The sequence below is a fragment of the Orcinus orca genome, chromosome 19, assembly GCF_937001465.1.
Source record: "Orcinus orca chromosome 19, mOrcOrc1.1, whole genome shotgun sequence".
Lineage (NCBI taxonomy): Eukaryota > Metazoa > Chordata > Mammalia > Artiodactyla > Delphinidae > Orcinus > Orcinus orca.
In genome coordinates this window covers 43413177-43431834 of record NC_064577.1, presented here as the reverse complement: position 1 = coordinate 43431834, position 18658 = coordinate 43413177, and the positions used below count along the sequence as shown (strand labels likewise).

The 18658-nt window shown below is 55.4% G+C and overlaps 1 protein-coding gene across 1 annotated transcript; it reads right to left on the bottom strand.

Annotated features, from left to right (window-relative positions):
- Positions 1-1243: 1243 nt before the first annotated feature.
- GPR179 (G protein-coupled receptor 179) lies at positions 1244-18401 on the bottom strand. The gene is made up of 11 exons (XM_004282698.3): positions 17523-18401; positions 16078-16186; positions 14391-14478; positions 13716-13951; positions 12847-12915; positions 12351-12460; positions 11824-12062; positions 11515-11653; positions 10759-10864; positions 9809-9955; positions 1244-8349 (listed from the first exon to the last, which is right to left on the bottom strand). The coding sequence occupies exons 1-11, from the start codon at positions 18314-18316 to the stop codon at positions 3256-3258; spliced, it is 7131 nt and encodes a 2376-aa protein (XP_004282746.1). The 5' UTR covers positions 18317-18401; the 3' UTR covers positions 1244-3255.
- Positions 18402-18658: the final 257 nt, after the last annotated feature.

Here is an 18658-nt window from a genome sequence, read left to right as displayed (position 1 = left end):
GTGTTTATTAAAGTGGCGTCATTTAAGAGGGTCTTTTCGCATACACTGACTCACTGAATCAATATTTGTATTTCATAGATGAATGTAAATCCAAAGAAATCATTTAGCCCTCAGCCTTTGGATTTTGTTCTTAATTATCAGCTGCATCCTGGTGTGATCCCAGGAAGCGTTAGAGGAGGAAGGGGCCATGGTAGTGTGCATACATTTGGGAAATCCATCAGTAAGACTTAGTTCCCTGATTTCTAGCACCTTTTGGAGATGGTGACTTTTTTTCCATCCCGAATTTGGAGGCAAAGATACCAGAATATGGACCCATGTAGAGTGAAGCAGCCCAGCCCCTTCTTGTTCCTTAGCTCAAGCTGGGGGAGGATGTGGGACTTCTCATGCTCATGTCCTGGGTCATCTGAGGTATGACAAGGGAAATCACTGTCCCAGCAGCAAGCTCGGTTTACAGTACTATTACTTTGATCAGCCCATGAGGGCTCCCCTTAAAAATCAGGACCTTAATTCTTGTGTTTCTGTTTTTCAAATCTAGTATTTTCTTTTAAGGAGTTTATCACCTGGGTTAAGGATTAATCTGTTCTGACCTTGTCTTGAGAGTAGAGCCCAAAGAAACTGGAATCAGGTTGAGAATAACCTGACCCCTCAGTCTCTGTAAAGCTACCATTTCAGCAAAGCAGCAAACAGACCAGGCCTCCCTGGGGAAAACTGATGTTTTAATAACAGCTGCTGAGTGCTGACCATAGACACAAGATGTGTATGCTTAGGAAAGAGGCAGCACTAGTAGGTTAATCCACAGCAGCCACCCTCATCGTGCTACTTAGTTTCTACCCTTTTGGCTTAAAATGTACATCAGTTTCCAGCATTGTTGCCCAAGTGAGGTTTGATCATATCCTATTTGCCTGAGCCCTGGATTAAGGCAAAATGAGAAGGGAAGTGCTTTGAGTAGGATCCACAGCTGGGGAGTATGGAGTAAGGGGAGGCAATCCTGGGAGGGTAGGGAAGCAGACACAAAGCGCACTTAATGGCTAAACGACGTCTTGATTTCTCTGAATATATTAAAACAGTGTTTCACATAAGCTGTTTCACCTCACTCCACCTCACTCCCCTCACTCCCCTGTCTCAGGGATCTCTAGATAATCCTAAATAGCAGCTAAGCCAGGGAGCCACCAGGGAGCCAGAGGATAAGTGCAATTTTCATTTCCCCTTGGGATCAAATCCAGCTGAGCAAATGGCCCAGATGTACAGGATTGGCTTGAAGGGCCGGGCGGAGGCCATCTGCAGTGCCACCCATGTAGCTGGGCACTGGCTGAGAATTAGCCAGACAGTCCCATTGTCCTGAAGGCTGCCATGTGGCTACCTTGGGCTTTAGAGCAGGCATTGTTCTTTCCTTATCTATCTACTATTAATATTTGGAAACATTGAAAAAATAAAATCACCATAATGAATAAGCTAGAAACAACTGCAATAGTCAAGAAGAAGCATTCTTTATTTTTTTCCCCATGGTTTATTTCACAACTGTGGTTAGAGAGACAACTTTTCTGTTCCCAGCTAGTCCAGACCCAGTGGGATTGTTCTGAGGTGTAGAATTTGCATTGGCTCGCAAGCTGTGAGGCTAACTAGCTAGAGCCCAGAAAAACAACACACTTTAGTTACTGCTCTGGAGGCCTAGGGCAGGGGACCTAGGTAAGAGGGAAGGCCTAGATACGGAACAAGGGCCTCTGGTCTCTGAAAGTGGGTTACTCCATTCCTTCTTCTTTTTGGAAATGGAGCACTTTGCTCCTATTTCTGTGAAGCCCTGTAGCTGCCCAGAGTATTTACATGCAGACTGGTATTTTCCCCATTGGGTGTTTGGTCCCCTTCTTTTGTGTTTTTCCTCCTGGTGAATGGCATCAGTATCTGTCCAGTTAGAGGGTGGGCCCCTGTGCCATGTTTAGTCTGCCTATTTCCACCCCCACCTCACCCCTGCCGATCCTGGGACGTCTGTGACCAACGTTTTTCTCCTTCCTCATTCCCCTCTGGTAGTATCACTTAATTCCAGCACTCTGTTATCTAGGACCACTTAAGTAAGGGTAGCCTGAATTGACTTGAGAGAATTGAGCCGAGCTAAGAACGAGAGAGAGCTCCCTAAGAAAGGAGGCTTTGTATTTACACGATGCCCTTTCCCTGGCCCTCGGGCCTCTAACCTGCCTCATAGCACTACTCTTTCTGAGGGCAGTTAAAGTGCTGGCTGTAAACAGGACCTCCTTTCTTTCTCGGGCTTCTCGGGAAAGAGACTGATGTGGGCCTCCTGTTACTGAGCAAGTGATTTGGAGTGGTTCTTGCATTGGAACCAGAAATTCCCCCTGGCTCCAGTTGCATTTGACAACAGAGAGGGGTCCCTTTGATGACAGCACTGAAAGGCTAGGAGAATGAGGCAGTGGGGTGAACTCTGCAGATTGGCAAAAGATGGGGCAGGAAGGAGGGAAGGCCATCTGAAAAGGCTTGTAAGAGTCATACTTCTTAAACTGGGCTTAAACTGGAGCAATTGCCTTTCCCTTTATGCTCTCTGTCTCTGATGTTGCTTTAGATGCCAGATGTTGACGTAAGTGTGCTTGATTCTCTGTACTTCAGCAGTCAAGCAGGGCAGGTACGAGAGAATAAAGCAGAACCTGGAGATCCAAAGTCAAAATGACAGGATCTTTGAGGCATTTCAGGCACCTCTTTTGAGCCATTTAAGTTTTCCCCCTGATTTATCTTTGAACTTGAATAAGTGGCTTCTAAGCTTCCTATGGTGACCTTCCTCAGCCCCTATGTTGCCAATGCCTTGTGTAGTTTAGTTTCTTCCCCAAAAATGTCCTTTGTAGACTTCACAGAAGAATGGGTCTCCTTTTGAGAAAATGTGGGCTGGGTACAGCTGACTTGCCGTTATCACTAACATTGGCTTTACAAGTGAGTGTCCTGTCACAGACAGCTTGTGTTGAGTATTCTAGCTGGATGGGAGGATTCATTAGAAGTGGAAGGTCCGGCCCTTGTTCTCTGGAGCAGGAAGAAGAGTTGGAAGTAAAGAGGGGATGGGATTAACTTTTGCGGTCCGAGCAAAACCCTTTTTGTACAATTTGTCTTGGAATGAGTTGACTTCTGTCCACCTTGGAGAGACAAAGTGGCCAAGTGTGTTTGATTCCGTTTTTTGGAAACACCTAGGACTTGGAAAGGACTTTGGCTTCGAAAAGATAGCCACCCAGTGTTTCACCTCACCTGATGGAGTTGTTACTCCTAGTCCCAAGGATAGACAGTTGGAGGGGTGAGTTCTTCGTGTTGAGTTTTAGAAGCTACTTCTCCTTGGTCTTCGGTTAAGGAGGAAGACTCCTGAGCCTTAGCTTCCTGGAGAGTTGGCTCTGGGACTAAGCTGGTCCTCGGCCCAAGTTCTGAAGGTACTTGGAGTTCTCTGACACCTTCCGGAGTAAAAGTACTGGCTGGCTTGCTCACTTTGGGGCAGGGGCTTTTGCCTTCTGGAAGGAAGCCACCCAGAGGTCTGTGGACTAAAAGGCATGGTGGGTTCTCAGGGGCTGTGGGGCAGAGTTTTTCTGTCTGAGTTTCTGTTAAAGCCAGGAGGCCAGATTCGTCAGATGGGGCTCCAGTTACCTCCCAAAGGCATATATCGATGTCTGCCATGGTCCCCTTTATTTTATTTCCTTCTGGATCTGTGACTTCCCATTGACACAGCTCTGCCATCCTGCTCCCCATACTGCTTGCTCTGTGGGGACCGACTTCGGGTTCGTCCGTGTCTGGAGCATCTGGCTCGGGGGAGAGCCCTTCTGACCTTGTGCCTTCCCAAGGACAGACCGTCTCTCGCTCTCTGTTGACTTTTACTTCTTCTGAAAAGTGTTCTTCAGTGCCTCCAGATCCTGCCTTTTGCAGGAACATCTCTCCTTGCCCTTGAGATTCTCTGTCCAACTCTTGTTCCAGTCCCCCTTTCTCTGCTGCTCCTTGACTCACCTCCCAAGGGCAGATTTCTGTTTTCTTATCAGAGGGAGACTCTTCTGCTTCCCATGGACACACTTCTGCTACTCTGGCCCCCATGCTGCCTGCTGCCTCGGAACTTTCTTTGCTTCTGTCAGAAGCTTGTGGGGCTGGTTGTGGAGACAGACCCCCACAATCTTGACTCTCCTGGGGACACACAGCCTCCTGTTTCCCATCTGCACTCTCTGAGTTTGCCTGAACGGCCACAACTTTGTGCTCTGGTTTTTCTGGGGCTTTCTCCTCCTCTTGAGGCTCCCCTTCTCCATCCTGTCTTGACACCCCTTCCTCAGGGATTCTTTCAGTCACCTCACAGGGACAGGTCTCAGCTTTGGCGCCGCTGTCAGGTTTGGGAGCATCCATGGCAGGAGCATCCCACGGGCAGAGCTCAGCAAGCCTGCCCCCAACGCCAAGCAGTGTCTGAGCACCGGCTTTCGGTTGGTCAGGGCCGTGACTGTCTGGGTGGGAGAAAGAGCCCGCCGGGGCCACACTCTCCTGTAGACAGATAGGTCGTAGCTCATTGCTTGCTTTCTCCCCGTGTTCAGCAGTGACTTCTGCTTGTTCTGGGAAGGAGCCCATCTTTGGGTCTTGTGTCAGGTCCCCTTTCTGTGCTGCTTCATCACTCACTTCCAAGGAGTGCCCCTCTGCCACTCTGCTACTCCCGCTGCTGGACGAGTCTGAGACCTCGGCCTGAGCAGAGGGTGTCCTCAAGTCCTTCTCCCAAGGACACATAGCTTCCTGTTCTTGACTCAGTTTTGTCTCCCATTTTGATATGTCTTCTCCCAGGGAGGTGAGTCTCCCCTCTTCTAGAGTTTTCTCCCTCTGCCCCATGGACTCAGTCCCCATCTCTTGTTCCGATTCCTTCCCGGGGGCTCCTTCATCCACCTCCCAGGGACAGATCTTGGCTTTTTCACTGGTAGGCGCTCCCTCTGCTTCCCAGGGACACACCTCAGCTGGCCTGCACCCCACACGGTCCAATACCTGGAGCCCAGCTTTTGGTCTGTCGGTGCCCAGAGTGTCTGAATGCCGAGAGGATCCCCCCGGATCCAAGCTCTCCCAGGGGCAGGCCACCTCCCGCTCCCAGGCCTGCCTCTCTGGCTTCTTTGGAGCAGTAACAGCTATCTCTTCAGGTCCAGAATCTGCAGAAGCCCTTCCTGTATCATTTGGAAATTGCCTAATGGCCTCAGTTCCCAAAGCCCTTTTCTCCCCTGCTCCAGCACTCACCTCCCAGGGACAGATCTCTGCCTTCTCAGCAGGCAGGATTTCCTCTGCGTCCCAGGGACAGATCTCAGCAGTTTTGCTTCCCGTACTGCCTGACATCTGGAAAGTGGCTTTGGGTCTATCTGTGTCTCGAGGACCAGGTTGTGGGGAAAAGCTTCCAGGGTCCACCCTCTCCCAGGGACAGACTGCTTCCGGCTTTTGCATCTGTCCCTCAGGCTTTTCCCAAGTTGTGCTATCTTTGATTCCTGATGTTCCAGGCATCTTCTCCTTGTCCTTTTGAGATTCTCCTTTTGGTGCCTGTCCCGACATCCAGTCCTCTGTCGTTCTTTCATTCACCTCCCAGGGACAGATTTCTGCCTTGGCAGGTGTTACTTCCTTTGCCTCTGACCTGAGATCTTCCCGTGGACATACCTGCGCTGCTCTGCTTCCTCCCTTGCTGAGGAGTTGGCCACCAGCTTTGGATGAGGAGTTTTCTAGACGTGGGCTGGAGTGCCCAGGGGTTGTGCTCTCCCAGGGACACACGGACTCCTGCTGTTGACTGCATTTCTGCACTGCTTTCCCAGTTTGTTCCCACGTCTCTCCAAAGCTCCCTTTTCTGGAGGTTTTTCCCTTTTCCTGGAGAGGTTCTCCACCTGTCCTCTGACTCATCATTTCCTTCCCTACTACCTCATCACCCAGCTCCCAGGGACAAATCTCTGCTTTCCCGATAGCAGGAGCATCTCCTGCCTCCCATGGACACGCCTCAGTGACGCTACTGCCCAGACTCCCCGAGCACCCGGAGGTTCCCGGGGCCTGAGTAGAGACTGCTGAGGGGCCCCGGAAATCTGTCCTTTCCCACTGACAAAGAGATTCCAACCCTTCACCCAGTTTCTGTTCTTCCAAGAAGATTGCTTTCTTGGGAGTTTTCTGCTTTGCCTGGGGGAGCTTCTTTACTCCCTCCTGGGACGGTTTCTCATTCTCTCCTCCTTCACTTGCCTCCCAGGGACAGGGCCCTGCCTTGGTGATGTCAGATGTACAAGCTCCTGGGCCAGCGGCTTCCCACGGTCGTGTCTCTACCTGTCTAGGCTCCACACTGCCCACTGTGTCAGACCTGCCCTTGGTTCTGTCAGAGTCCTGAGGTGCTGACCGAGGGGACAGACCCCCAGGATCGGCACTCTCCCAGGGACACACTGCCTCCTGTCCCCTGACCAGTCTCTCTGGCTTTTTCTGAGCAATGGCAACCACATCTTTGGGTTCTGATTTTTCTGAGGCTTTCCCCCTCTCATCTTGGGAGGCATCTAGATCTTGCCTCAGTGCCGCCTCCTCGGGGACTCCATTCACCTCCCAGGGGCAGATTTCGGCCTTGTTGCTACTGTCAGGCTGACACGTTTCTGACTCGGTGACTTCCCAGGGGCATACATCTATCACCCTCTGGTCAGCACTGCCCAGGGGCCGGAGGCCAGCTTTGGGCAGTTCCCGCCACCCCCCAGGGGCTTCTTTTGCTTGCTTAACATTTTTGTCCCTAACGGTGCCCTGCCTGACTTGCCTCAGTGTGGCAGGCCCTGTTTTACCTGCTTTTGCAACCTTCCCCTCCCCTAGACCCTGGGATGGCCTCCTGCCTCTGTCTGCTTGTTCCCTGCTGCCCTCCTGGTGACAGACTTGGAGCATTCTGCTTGTGTGAGCGTTCTGTTGGTTCTGGAGGGACTCCTCGTCATCACAGGGGGCAAGCGCGGCCTGCTTACTCACCGCCTTGGGGCGGCCTGACCTGGGAGATCTGGGACATGCCCCCACACCCTCTCCCAAAGCTCGGCCCTTCTCTTCCTTCTCAGGACATCCTTCCCCGCTCTCCTTCTCTCTGTATGTGCTCCGAGAACGGGTCAGAGCTTTGATAGCCAGTCCCAGGCTACGCATGGAACCCTGCTGAACAGGGGTCTTGAGGCTGTGGGATTTAGATTTAGAGAAGACCTTGGGCCTGTCCTCATCCTCATCAGCTTCCCCCTGGAGACACCTGTCCTCCGTGTCCATCCCATTCTCCCCAGCCCCCCTCTCGTCTACTGCTATAGAGAGGGCCCTCCAGAGCCTGGCCCGACCTGGGGCGGGAGAGTGGTGGCCTCGCTCTGGCCCCGGGGGGCCTTCCTGAGCCACATTTTCTTTCTTTGATGGCAGTTCTGCATTCTCCCAGGGGCAGATGTAGGTGAGCAGGCTGGGGCTTTGTGGGGGTACTGGGATGGGTGCCAGGGCAGGGACGGGAGCTGGCAGCAGAGCCAGAGATAAGGTGGAGGTGGGAGACAGCATCCCTGGCTCCCCCAGGCCCACCCCGGACGTGGCCATGATGGGTGTGGAGATCTGGTGCTGGACGGGCGGGTGGGGCAGCCTTCTCGCGGCCTCCTCGCGCAGCTTTCTGGAGGCGTGGGAGCTGTCCACGCTGCTCCTCTTGGCCGGGGAAGGTGGGGCCGACAGGGTAGTCGCTCGGGCTCGCTCCAGCCTCCAGGCCGAGGGCCTCCGCGCCGGGCTGGCCAGGGCGGCCTCTGCCTTCCTTCTCTCCTCGCGCTCCCTCGCCCGCTGGTAGGTCTCCTCCAGGTAGGCCTGGCTGGCCTCGAGCAGGGCCTTTTCCCTGGAGTCAGCCACGACGCTCAGCGACTTGTGCAGCGAGGCGGGCCGGGCACAGGGCAGCCGCTCTCCCACCGTCAGATTGTGGGCGCTGGCCGACCTGAAGCTCAGCGCGGGCGGCCCTGCCGCCGACTCGCGGCTCTCGGATTGCGGGCCCTTCCTGGCCAGCTTCCTCCTCAGCAGCGAGTCGAGCAGAGGCGGGTACTGCTCCCCGCGGGGAGCGCGGTCCTGCTCGCAGGTGCTACTGGACTTGCGCAGACCCGGCGGCGCGGCGGGCTCCCGGAGGCTGGCGCTGGGCAGCCTGGCGCTGAGCAGCCGGCGGCGGGAGGAGCCCCCGGGCAGGCTGCCGCGGGCCGCGGAGCCCGAGTCCCGGGAGTGCTGGCGGGTCAGGGCCTCGGGGAACTCGGCCAGGTACTTCCTGAAGGAGCGGCCCAGGGCCTGGCGCCAGCTGCCTTGCTTTTTGCGCAGGTGCGGGTTGTTAGCGGCCATGCCCTTGGTCTTGTGGACCTCGAGCTGGGCGTAGAGCTTCTTCAGCTCGTCCTGGGGGCGGGGGTGCAGAGCTGGCGGTGAGGGCCAAGCTCTCCATCCCCTGGCGGCGCTGCTCTGCCTCTCAGCCCTTGCTCAGACCATTTTCTCTGGGGGATCTCTCTCCCACCAAGCTGTGTCTCTTCCCAGCTTTTAAAACTCAGAATTCACCTCTCCGTCCTGCAGGGCCAACAAGCTAGTTCCCGAGCCCGACCCGCTTAGCTCCGAGGCCTCAGCGCACCACTGACTTCTCTGGGCACTGTGGTCTGGTGGGAAGTCTCCAGCTTGGGAGACGGGAAACCTGGGTTTGAGGCTGCTGACCCGTCATGTGCCTCCAGGCTATTTTCTTGCCCTCTCTGAGCCTCTGCTTCAATAAAGTAAGGAAGACTGGCTGCCTAGTGTTCACTTCCTTAAGAGGATTATATGAGATTGGCGGTGGGACCAGTGGGCGTGAAAACTGCCATATTCAGGTGTAAGTGACGGGATGGGGCTTTGAAAGTCTTTTGTACTTCGGATCTCTCCCCGCAGCCAGCGTAGGGGAGGTACATGGGCTGCTGCTCCCCATACTGGAGGGTCAAGGATGGTGTCTCTGTGGCAGTGTGCCTCCCCTCTTTGGCCTGCCTGCTGGATTGGGGTCTCAGTTCAGCCTATCCCCAGGGGGCAGGCGGCAGGGCAGGCAGAGCTCAGAGGATGAGGAGGATACGGGGGAAAGAGAGGCAAAGGCAGTTGAGACAAGGAAGGAATTGGGGGATGTAAACAAGTCAGGTGTGGAGGGGGCCCCAGGGGAGGTGGAGGGATGGACAAAATGGCTTCCTGGGACTGTTCCCACATGCAGGTTCTATAAGACAATGGGCTTTACCGCCAGGTCTCTTTATTTCCTACTCTCTGAGCCTCTCATTAGGGTTTCTGTGACTATAATGATATTCTTAAGCAGAAAAATAAGGTAAGGATGCTCTCCTGATGTAAGACTCAGGAAGAACTTCCTTTCTCTAACGCTGCTGGGGCCAGGGAAAGGGGATCCTGGTGTGGAAATGCCTGGTAGCCACTCACTGCCTGAATTACCCAGCCCCAATGGCCCTAGGGTCACTAACTACCTGGTATGTTGGGGACTGAGGGGCTTCTTAGGCTGCCCCTCATGGTGGCCCTGCTGAGTGGGAGTGGAGGACACAGGAGACACAGGGGATTTGAGCTCCACTCATGGTTCTGCCTCTACCTTGCCAAGTGGGCCTCAGGAATCTGGGTTCTGGGGTTTTGCAGGGTGGGGGCGGTCTATCCACTGTGTGGCCTCCTTTGAGTAGAGTCAGGGGAAGCAGCTTAGGGCAGTGGTGGAGAAGAGAGGGAGCCGGGTCTTAGAGGAAAAGCTATGGGGAGGAGAGGGGACCTGCAGTGGCACACAGCCCGGGTGGCAGGGCAGCTGTGCTCCCTGCCCAGTCCCTAAGTAGCATCAAGAGGAGGTGGGGAGGGCAGCACCTACCCGAATGTCTCCAGGGTCCAGGCTGTGCTCGCTCCAGGCTGAGGCGATGCTGCTGTTCAGGTAGGAGCCTGAGCGCTGCAGGTCCAGCTCGTCCTCGTACACCTCATCCAAGATCTCCTCTCGGGGAGGAGCCCCTGGCTTCCGGAACTGGCCATGGTGGTGGGCATGATCAGGAAAAAGACTCACCTTGGCTCCCTGCCCCGTGGCATATGTATTTACTCCATAAATCTTCACACCCTCTCTGATTCCGGGGGTCCAAGGAGTATTGTTCCCTCTCCTTCCTGATTTTCTCTAGCTCAGAGACCAGGGGTCTCAATGCCCTGCCCCCACAATTCCTAGCCATATCTTTCAGCTACCCCCCCCACCTATCTTTCTGTAACTGCTTCTGAGTTGATTTTCAGAGTCTCCCAACCTTCCAGTTGTATTACAAGGACTCCCTTCAGCTCTAGGTCTTTTTTTTAAACTCCAAGTGTTTTTTTATTATTATTTTTAAATTATTGATTTATTTATTGGCTGTGTTGGGTCTTCATTGCTGCGTGTGGGCTTTCTCTAGTTGCGGAGAGCGGGTGCTACTCTCCGTTGCGGTGCGTGGGCTTCTCAGAGCGCAGTCTCAGTAGTTGTGGCACACGGGCTTAGTTACTCCGCGGCATGTGGGATCCTCCGGGACCAGGGCTCAAACCCGTGTCCCCTGCATTGGCAAGTGGGTTCTTAACCACTGTGCCACCAGGGAAGTCCCAGCTCTAGCTGTTATTTCCCTTGCCCAGGGATTGGAGACGGAGATTCCTTCTGTGACTCCTAAGTGGGCTCCTTGCTTAGGGCCCAAATCCCTCAGGGCCCAGGGTGTCATTCTCACCCTGGCCTGGAGAGGGTGCTATGGGCATAGCAGCTCCACAGTGCCCCTGGCAAAGGGGCTGCGTCTCCCTCACATTGAGACCAGGGGAAGACCTCACCTTAGGGATGAAGATCAGAGCCAGTGTGGCGGTGACTGTGCTGTGGGTGTGAAAGAAGAAGAGGAGGAGCGTCCAGTCTGGGTGCAGGGAGGGAACCAGTACAAACCTGAGGGTGAGGTGGGAAGGAGATGGTTAGCTACAGGTGGGAGTGGCCTCTTTCCTCTCACCTGTTTCAGTGGCTGTCCTCCCCAGCCCCCACCCTGATCTCCTGGAGGTGCTCCGTGCAGTGAGGAGGGCACTCTTCCTTCTTCCTGCCCTCCCACCTCAGGGCTCACGTTAATCTCCACCTCTGAGAAGCCCTCCCAGACTACTCCAGCTTGCCTTCTCCGGCTGCTTATAGCACTTAACTCTGTTATGGACCACCCTGTGGGTCAATTCTACCTTCACCACAGGGCCAGATCCTTGTGGACACTCATAGCAGGCCCGCTGCAAGGACAGTTGGGGTGTGAGGGGGAAGAAGGCAGTGAGAATGGAGCCTGTATGTGGAGGAGAGTCGGGGGTGGGGGGAGGCGTGTGGAATGGGAGAGGAGTTAGGAGTGGAGCACGCTTCCTCTTCTCGGGTGTTGGGTGAGACGTGGGTTACAGGAAGGGTATCTGTGGGGTAGGGAGAGAGCTACAGGTGGGGGCCCTCCTCCTCCTTGCTGAGGCGTCGTAGGTGTTGCAAGGAGGGCTGTGGGATGGGGGTATCCTCCCCTGGGGGATGTGAGGAGTGTTCTTAGGGTGGGAGCCGTGGTGGGTAGGAGGGCCCGCCCTCACCTGGCTGCGTGGAAGGCAGCAGAAAGCAGCAGCTCGTTGTGCAGGGCGATGCCCATGTACCGCGGCTCATGCAAGGCTGAGGGAACAGCCCGGGTGGCGTAGCAGAGGAAGCTGCCCCAGCACAGGAGCAGCATCTCAGCTGCGGGGAAATAAGGAGAGCCGGGTACCACCTCAGCAGCCATGCACCCCTTTCTCTGTAGGCTGTGCTGGGGGGATCCCGGTCCAGGGGTCCAGGTACAAGGCAGGAGGACCCCTGGAGGTACAGGGAGGGGGACCAGAGTGAGGCTGGGCTCAGTGGAAGCAGCTCACCCACAACCATGATGTAGTCCCAGCGGTCGTGGTGGCAGAGGTAGAAGTGGCGGCCTGTGTGGGTGTGGCCTCGCGCCACCAGGGACGCGTGCTGACTGCCTTGCTCCAGGATCCCCGCCGTCCATACAGCCAGGAAGCCCAGCACCAGCAGCAGAAGCAGCCCCAGACGCTGCAGCAGCCGCCCACTGCTCAGGTGGGGGCCCCGCTGGGCCGTTCGAGACAGAAACAGCTGGAGCACTCTACAAAGGTCAGAGTGTGGCTGGTGGATGCAGGGAGGGGAGATGCCCCTGGCCATTGCTTCCCTCCCCGCCGCACATCCCTGTCCTCCCATCCCTTCCATGCTTCGCCGCCTCCTCTTACCCCCAAAAAAGTTACATGGAGGGGAGGGCCATAGTGATGGGAGCAGGCCTTGGGGGCACAGAGGAGTAGAGCTGGTAGGGGTCTGGCTGTGAAGAACTTCATTCCATAAATGAGCTGGGGTAGCCTGGAGTGAGCAGCGTGAGAGCAAGCTCTGCCCCAGGCCCTACCTATAAAGCTTGAGTATAATAGTGCCGTAGACAGTGGCAAAACCCAGCAGCCGGACCCAGCGGAGGGCGATGCAGCGGAATACACTGGGCTTGAAGTACAGGATGAAGACCTGGTGGGGAAGGGGCAAAAGTAGTTGCTCTCCACTGCACTTCCACTGGGTGCCAGGCCTATGCTAAACACATTGCTGATCCTCCTAACCGCCTTTTCCTAGAGGCATCATCACCTCCATTCTGCAAAGGAGTAGCTTTGTTATCAGAGAGGTTAGGTAACTTGTCCTAAGTCACACAGCAGGTCATAGAGCTCCTTTTAAGCCTGGCTGTTTGGTTCCAGAGCTCACTAGACCAGCCTGTCATTTGTGGGTATGAGTTGGAGGATTTTGAGGTCTCTGAATCCCCCCAACAGGGCAGAGAGGAAGGATTCTGGGGCTTGGAGGGTACCAGGTTGGGACTATGGGGGATCCTGGGAGGTGCGGTCAGCCTCTGGCCACAGACTCACAGGGAAGTAGAGCAGCAGGGATCCAAAAAGGATGGTTTCCAGCAGTACCACTCCAGATGCCCGGATCCTCTGTGAACCCAGGAAAGAGAGAGGTATGTAAGCAGGGCAGCAAGAGGACAGAGCCTGGAGGATGGTACAGGAGGGTCTCAGGCCTGTTTGAGGGGTCACCCCATGGCCCTGAAGCTAAAGCTTCACCCTGTAACATCAGCTCTGCCCTCTCCATCCACAGCCACTCTCACCACAGGCTCTTAGCTCCACTGGCACTAAGCCTGGCTAAGGCAAAGGTTTCATATAGCTCCTGCCACCGCAGGCCCATGCCCCTCCCAGTCCCAGCCTGGGCCTTGCTGCAGACCTGGGCTAGAATCAGAGGTTGCTGGAGGTAGAAGGGATCTCAAGCTTTCCTCCAAGCTTTGGGTCAGACTGCCTCCTTGTCTGGAAACTCGCTTCTCTGTCAATTGACCGTCAACTTTGGCTCAAATGTCATGTTCTCCAGAAAGTCTTCCCACGCCATCTCAGGCAGGGTGACTGGGTCCCCTCTCTGAGCTGCCACAGCAACTGACACCTCTATCCTGGCCCCTGTTTTGCTGTGCTGTCATTTTATTTACATGTCTGAGGGGGCAGATCACTTCCCCTAGTGCCTACACAGTGTTTTGAATCAAGCCCAATGCCTTCATTGAGCAGGTGAGGAAACAGGTCTAAGATGGTGAGGTCACTCGCCTCATGTCACATAGTGAGTTAGATTAAGAATCAGGGCCAGAACCCATTTCTCTCAAGTTCTGGTCTTAGGTAGTCTGTGGTCTCCGGTTGATGCTAGAGACTCAGGATGGGTAGGACACGTCTGTAGAAGAGATATGTGGGGCCTTCCTTGCCTTGGTCTGGCGGCAGCGATAGGAGACCAGCATGCTCAGGAAGACGGCCAGCATGCAGCACGTCTGAGAGGCCAGCACCACTGCCCGCAGCGCGGGGGCTTCCTCCACCAGGCACGGCGTGGCATCCAGGCAGCTGGAGCAGCCCTCAGCACATGGTTGGCACCGCAGCAGCCTCCCGGAGCTGCCTTGAGGGGACCCGAATTGCCCGGTAGGCTGGGCAGCACCCTCCTCTGAGCCTATAAAGAACAGGATGTGTGCAGGGAGAGGGGCATGGCTGGGACAACCTGAGACCCCAGCCTTCTCTCCCAATGGTCCCCACAGCTCTCTCCCTGCCCTCTTATGGTCTGTGGCCCCTGGGGTAGCGTCAGGATGGGTAGGAATGAAGAAGTGGGTACTTTCAGGGGAAGGCAGGGTTACAGGAAGAGGCGATGCCAGGCTAGGACTCACTGCGAGGTCAGCTTGCATCAGACTGGCATGTTATAAGCTCATTCTCGGAAGGAACAGACACCCCCAAATTGGACCCTGCCTGCCTCTCCTGCTTCTCTCGACGTTCTTCCCTTGCTCCATGAGTTTTCTCCCAGTGTCTCACCCCAACCTGCCTTTCTTCCCCAGATGCCCCCCTCCAATCAGCCCAGCCTGTAAAACACCTTCCTGGCATTCCGCATAGTTACATACCCCCGGAGCTGCTTGTCCCATAGAAGCCGGGTCGGCAGCGGCAGAGGTAGTGGCCAAGGACAAAGCCCTGATTCTCCAGGGGGACACACTGTGGGGATGACAAACACACTCAGTATTTATATGAGGCTTTCCCTCCTGGGAAGAGATGGAGGGCGCATTTACCTTCCTATCCACGGCCCCTGGGTCTACACCGGGGAGCCCCACCAGAAAGCCACCCCAGCCCTTGGGAAGCCTTCCATCCCTGGAAACCCTACTGTGCCCCCACCATTGCCTCTCTTCTCAAAGAGACCTCCAGGCAAAGAGTATGCAGACGGATCACCCTTTTATTCAGACTGGCCCTGACAGGAGCTTCACAGGTCCCGTTTCCCAGTGCCCAGCTGATGCTAGAGCAAGGTGCTGGGGAGGTGGGAGCAGGGAGACATCTGAGCTCAACCACACCTGTGTGCCTACATCCTGCTTCAAGGGTCCCCATCAGCCTCCCTCTTTGGCACACAGGTGGGTTGAAAAGGCCCCCATGGAGGAGCAGCTTCCTCCATCAGGGCCATCTGGCTTTGGCGCAGGGCTGCTCTCCCCAGCCCTAATGCCAGGCTAATGCCAGGCTGGTGGGATGCCAAGGCCAGCTCTTTATTCCACCTCCACCCATTGATGTTTGCCCAGCAGGGGACAGAGCAGACCTCAGAGCCAGGCAGGGAAGATGAGCCCTTGGATGAGGCCAGACCTACTGTAGGGAGTGGCTGGGAACAGACCGCAGTGGGGCAAAGGAAGGAAGATTACATATCCAGCCCCTAGAAGGTGCTTCTGAAATCGTGGCCCAGCTTCCCCTCTTACTCAGACCACTGGAAAACGTTCTGTTCCTGCCATAGACAAATACATACCCAGAGACACGAATGTGGCTGTGTTGAAAAGTGCACTGGACAATGGGAGCCCTTATCCATCCCTGGACTGATAGCTCCAAACACATGAGCCCTGAAGAGCAACAGATGCCCAAACCCACCATACCTCCCAGCAGGCTGCAGGGCTCCCCTTGGCTTTGGTTCAGCTCAGGAACAAGCATGCAGTCAGTGTAACTGTGGAGCGGATTAGTTCACTGACCTGCCAGTTTCCCAGTACTGGGCTTGCAGGGTTATCAACCATTGCTTTCCATTATCCAGATTCTCCTGCATCCACGGCTTTGATTTTGCCAGCATCTCACCTGGGTTCCATCACCTTTACCAGTCCCAGAGCTCTTCAAGTTCCTTCTCTGGTTAGTCTCCTCCTACACCCCAACCAGCAATTCTACTTATTTCAACAAACACCCAACAGAGCATCCTTTGTGGGTCAGAAGGAGCCCAGAGCTCTGTTGACATGGAGTATGTGATTCAGGAGAAGGAAAGGGGACAATTAATAGAGGCTCAGGAGGCGGTCCTGGGAAGGGATCCTGGAGCACCTAGTACCAGAAAGGAGAGCAGACAGGGAAGCACACTGAGAATGCAAAGGAATGAAGGTGGCTGTCTCGGGTGGGGGATGGGGCTAGGCTGTATGTGTCCTCACTCTTAAAAAGCCTGGTATCTCATCTCTATCTATCTTATCAGTAGGGACTTCCTTGAAGCCGGAGAGGGTGGTGTGCCTTTGTCAGCTGCTCCTGATGGCAGTGATGGGAAAGGGGAGGGAGGCAGGACACCAGAACCCCCACCCTCTGTATCCTTACCTGGGTGCTGTTGAGATCACACAGGTGTGTGTTAGAGTACCAGCCTGGGCCGCTGGCACACTGATTGATGTCCACACTCTGAAGATCTACGTCCATCTGCACCTGCCCCCTAAGGCAGTGAATTGGCAGTTAGGGGTACAGTGAAGGATGCCAAGGTGGACGTGTGTCCTTGGACCTCAGACTATGAGGCAATGCAAGCTCTACAAACTTTAGCAGTGTGCCAGGAGAGAGGGCACACACCCATTTCTCCAGTGATATTAACCCTCGCTGTCTCTGCAGCAACAATCCTCCTCCCCCTAGGTTTTTCCCTGCCCCCACCCCCCCATCCCTCAGGTTTTCAACATCCTAGCATTTCTTGATTTCTATCAATGGGAAAGGGAGGTGGTGAGACATACAGGAGCTGCGGCTCTGATGATCTTTCTGAAAGGGATATTCACACTTTCCCACTGCATGTATATACACACTCACACACACACACACACACACACACACACACACACACACACACACGTGTGCGCGCGCGCAAAGCGCAAAGTGCAGCTATTAACCACCCCCTCACTCTGCCCAAACCAGGTCTGAATTGATCACAGCAAAGGAGATATGGAATAGAGGGGCCCAGAGTCAGAGCTGCCTGGCCCAAGGGCTCTCAACCCCTGCTCTGGGCTGAATGGGGAGAGAGCTGGCAAGGAGCCAGGCTGCCTGTGGCCAGGAGAGGAACTCAGCCGGGGACAATGAATGGGGACACAGAGCTGGGAAAACAACGTTGATTGTTGAATGCCTTGCGGTACACTATCCATCTGCTCCCTCCTTCCCATCATGGCTCCCAATCACCTCTTTACTCCAGCTGAGGGAGGCAGTCAGTTATTTGAGGAGTATCATAGGCTATCGGGGTCAGGACTTGATATAAGAATACAGCCGTTGGGAGTGACCCTGGGGATCTGGCCAACTCCTGGGCAGAAGAGGCAATGGTGCCAAGCCTCCCCGCAAGTGTTCTCCTTCCTTTGCAGAAGCCGCCTTCTACAGCTCTAGATTGCTAGGGAGCCTCGAATTTCACTCCCGAAGCGCCCATCTGACCCCTCTGAGAAGCCAGTGCATGGACTGCCACTGTCTCCCGCACCAAGCCCTCTCCTGCCTTGTACCCACTACTCAGACCTGGAGGCCAGGACCTATGCCCAGCTATGTCCACACATCTGTACACACGCACGTGTATACCTACTTGTAAATGGAGTGATTTATATGTAGTACATACACACACCTGTATATGTTAACACACAGTTACAGATTCCCAGGGTCAACTGCAGATATACACAGCTGAATGCAAGTACACACATCTGTGTCCCCCACACATGTGTATACCAAATGGCCTATGCACAGCTGGCTGGACTTGGGCACCCCCCACCCCACAAATCCACAACAGCGTCAAACTCTGCACAAAAACCACTTACCTGATCTCCGGGCTGAGGTCTGGCTTGAGTCCATAGAAGGCCGCTGAGAGTGTGATAAGCCAGCCTGGACGGAGCCGGCCCTCCTGGCATTCCAGGAAGGGAGGAGACAGCCTCACGTGCTGCAAGTCCCCCACATATCCATCCCCCTGTGGCCACTTGGGGCTGCCAAGGCTCCCTAGGTCGTTGGTCAGCACCCGCTTCTGCAGGTCAGGGGTGTCTAGGGCCCCGGTTGGGCTCTCCTTCTGCACCCTGCTCCCAGACAAGTCCTGAAGGATGGTCTCTTGCCCCATCCGGGTGGCCTGCAGGGCCAGCTGCAGGTGGCTGGCCCCCAGTGGAGGGTTAAAGGTCAGCAAAGCCCGGTATGCCCTTGGGTCCCCCTCGGCCACGCTGCGGACCAGTGCCTGGTACCACTCCACATCCTCCTCCACGCTGGACTCCCGGATGTCGTTGGCTTGTAGCAGCATGTTGAGGAAATTGGCAGCCTGCGTAATGGTGCCCGCTGCCCTCCATAGGATTGGGGGGAGCCCTGGTCTGGCTCCTGCCCCATGGGCTTCATAGCGCTCACTGCAATTAGCCCCCGATAGCTGTTGGGCATCTCCAGAGTAGAGAAAAGCTAGGGCTGCCTCAGCCCCCTCCGGGGGCACCCACATGGGTACAGATCCTGGCTTGACTTGGGAGGACAGCGCGGGAAGAGAGCGGAGGAGCCTTGGACCCCCCAGAGCCCAGCCACAGAGGAAAGAGCAACTCAGCAGCCCCCACACAGGAGGAGGCATGACCGCTGCCCTGGTGCCCATCCTTGGGGCAGCTCTCAGGGACCCTGGGGTCCAGGCTGCCCGGGGTATTGGAGGTTCAGGAGATCCCAGGCAGAGGCTGGCCGCAGTCTGGGGCTGCCTGCTTGCACGCCTCCGATCCTCGCTTTCTCTCTTCCCCTCTTCCTCTCTCTCATGCTCAGGCTGTCTTACTTGTTTTTCTCTTCTCTTTAACGTCATCAGCTGGCTTCTGGACGTAGGCATGAGGGCTCTGTTCCCTGCTCTCTCAGTGTGGCCCCCCATCGCAAACCCTTTTAATCCTGGCACACCACTCTTCCCTCCCCCTCTTATCCAATATCTAGGCTCCCTCCCCTCACTCCCCACCCT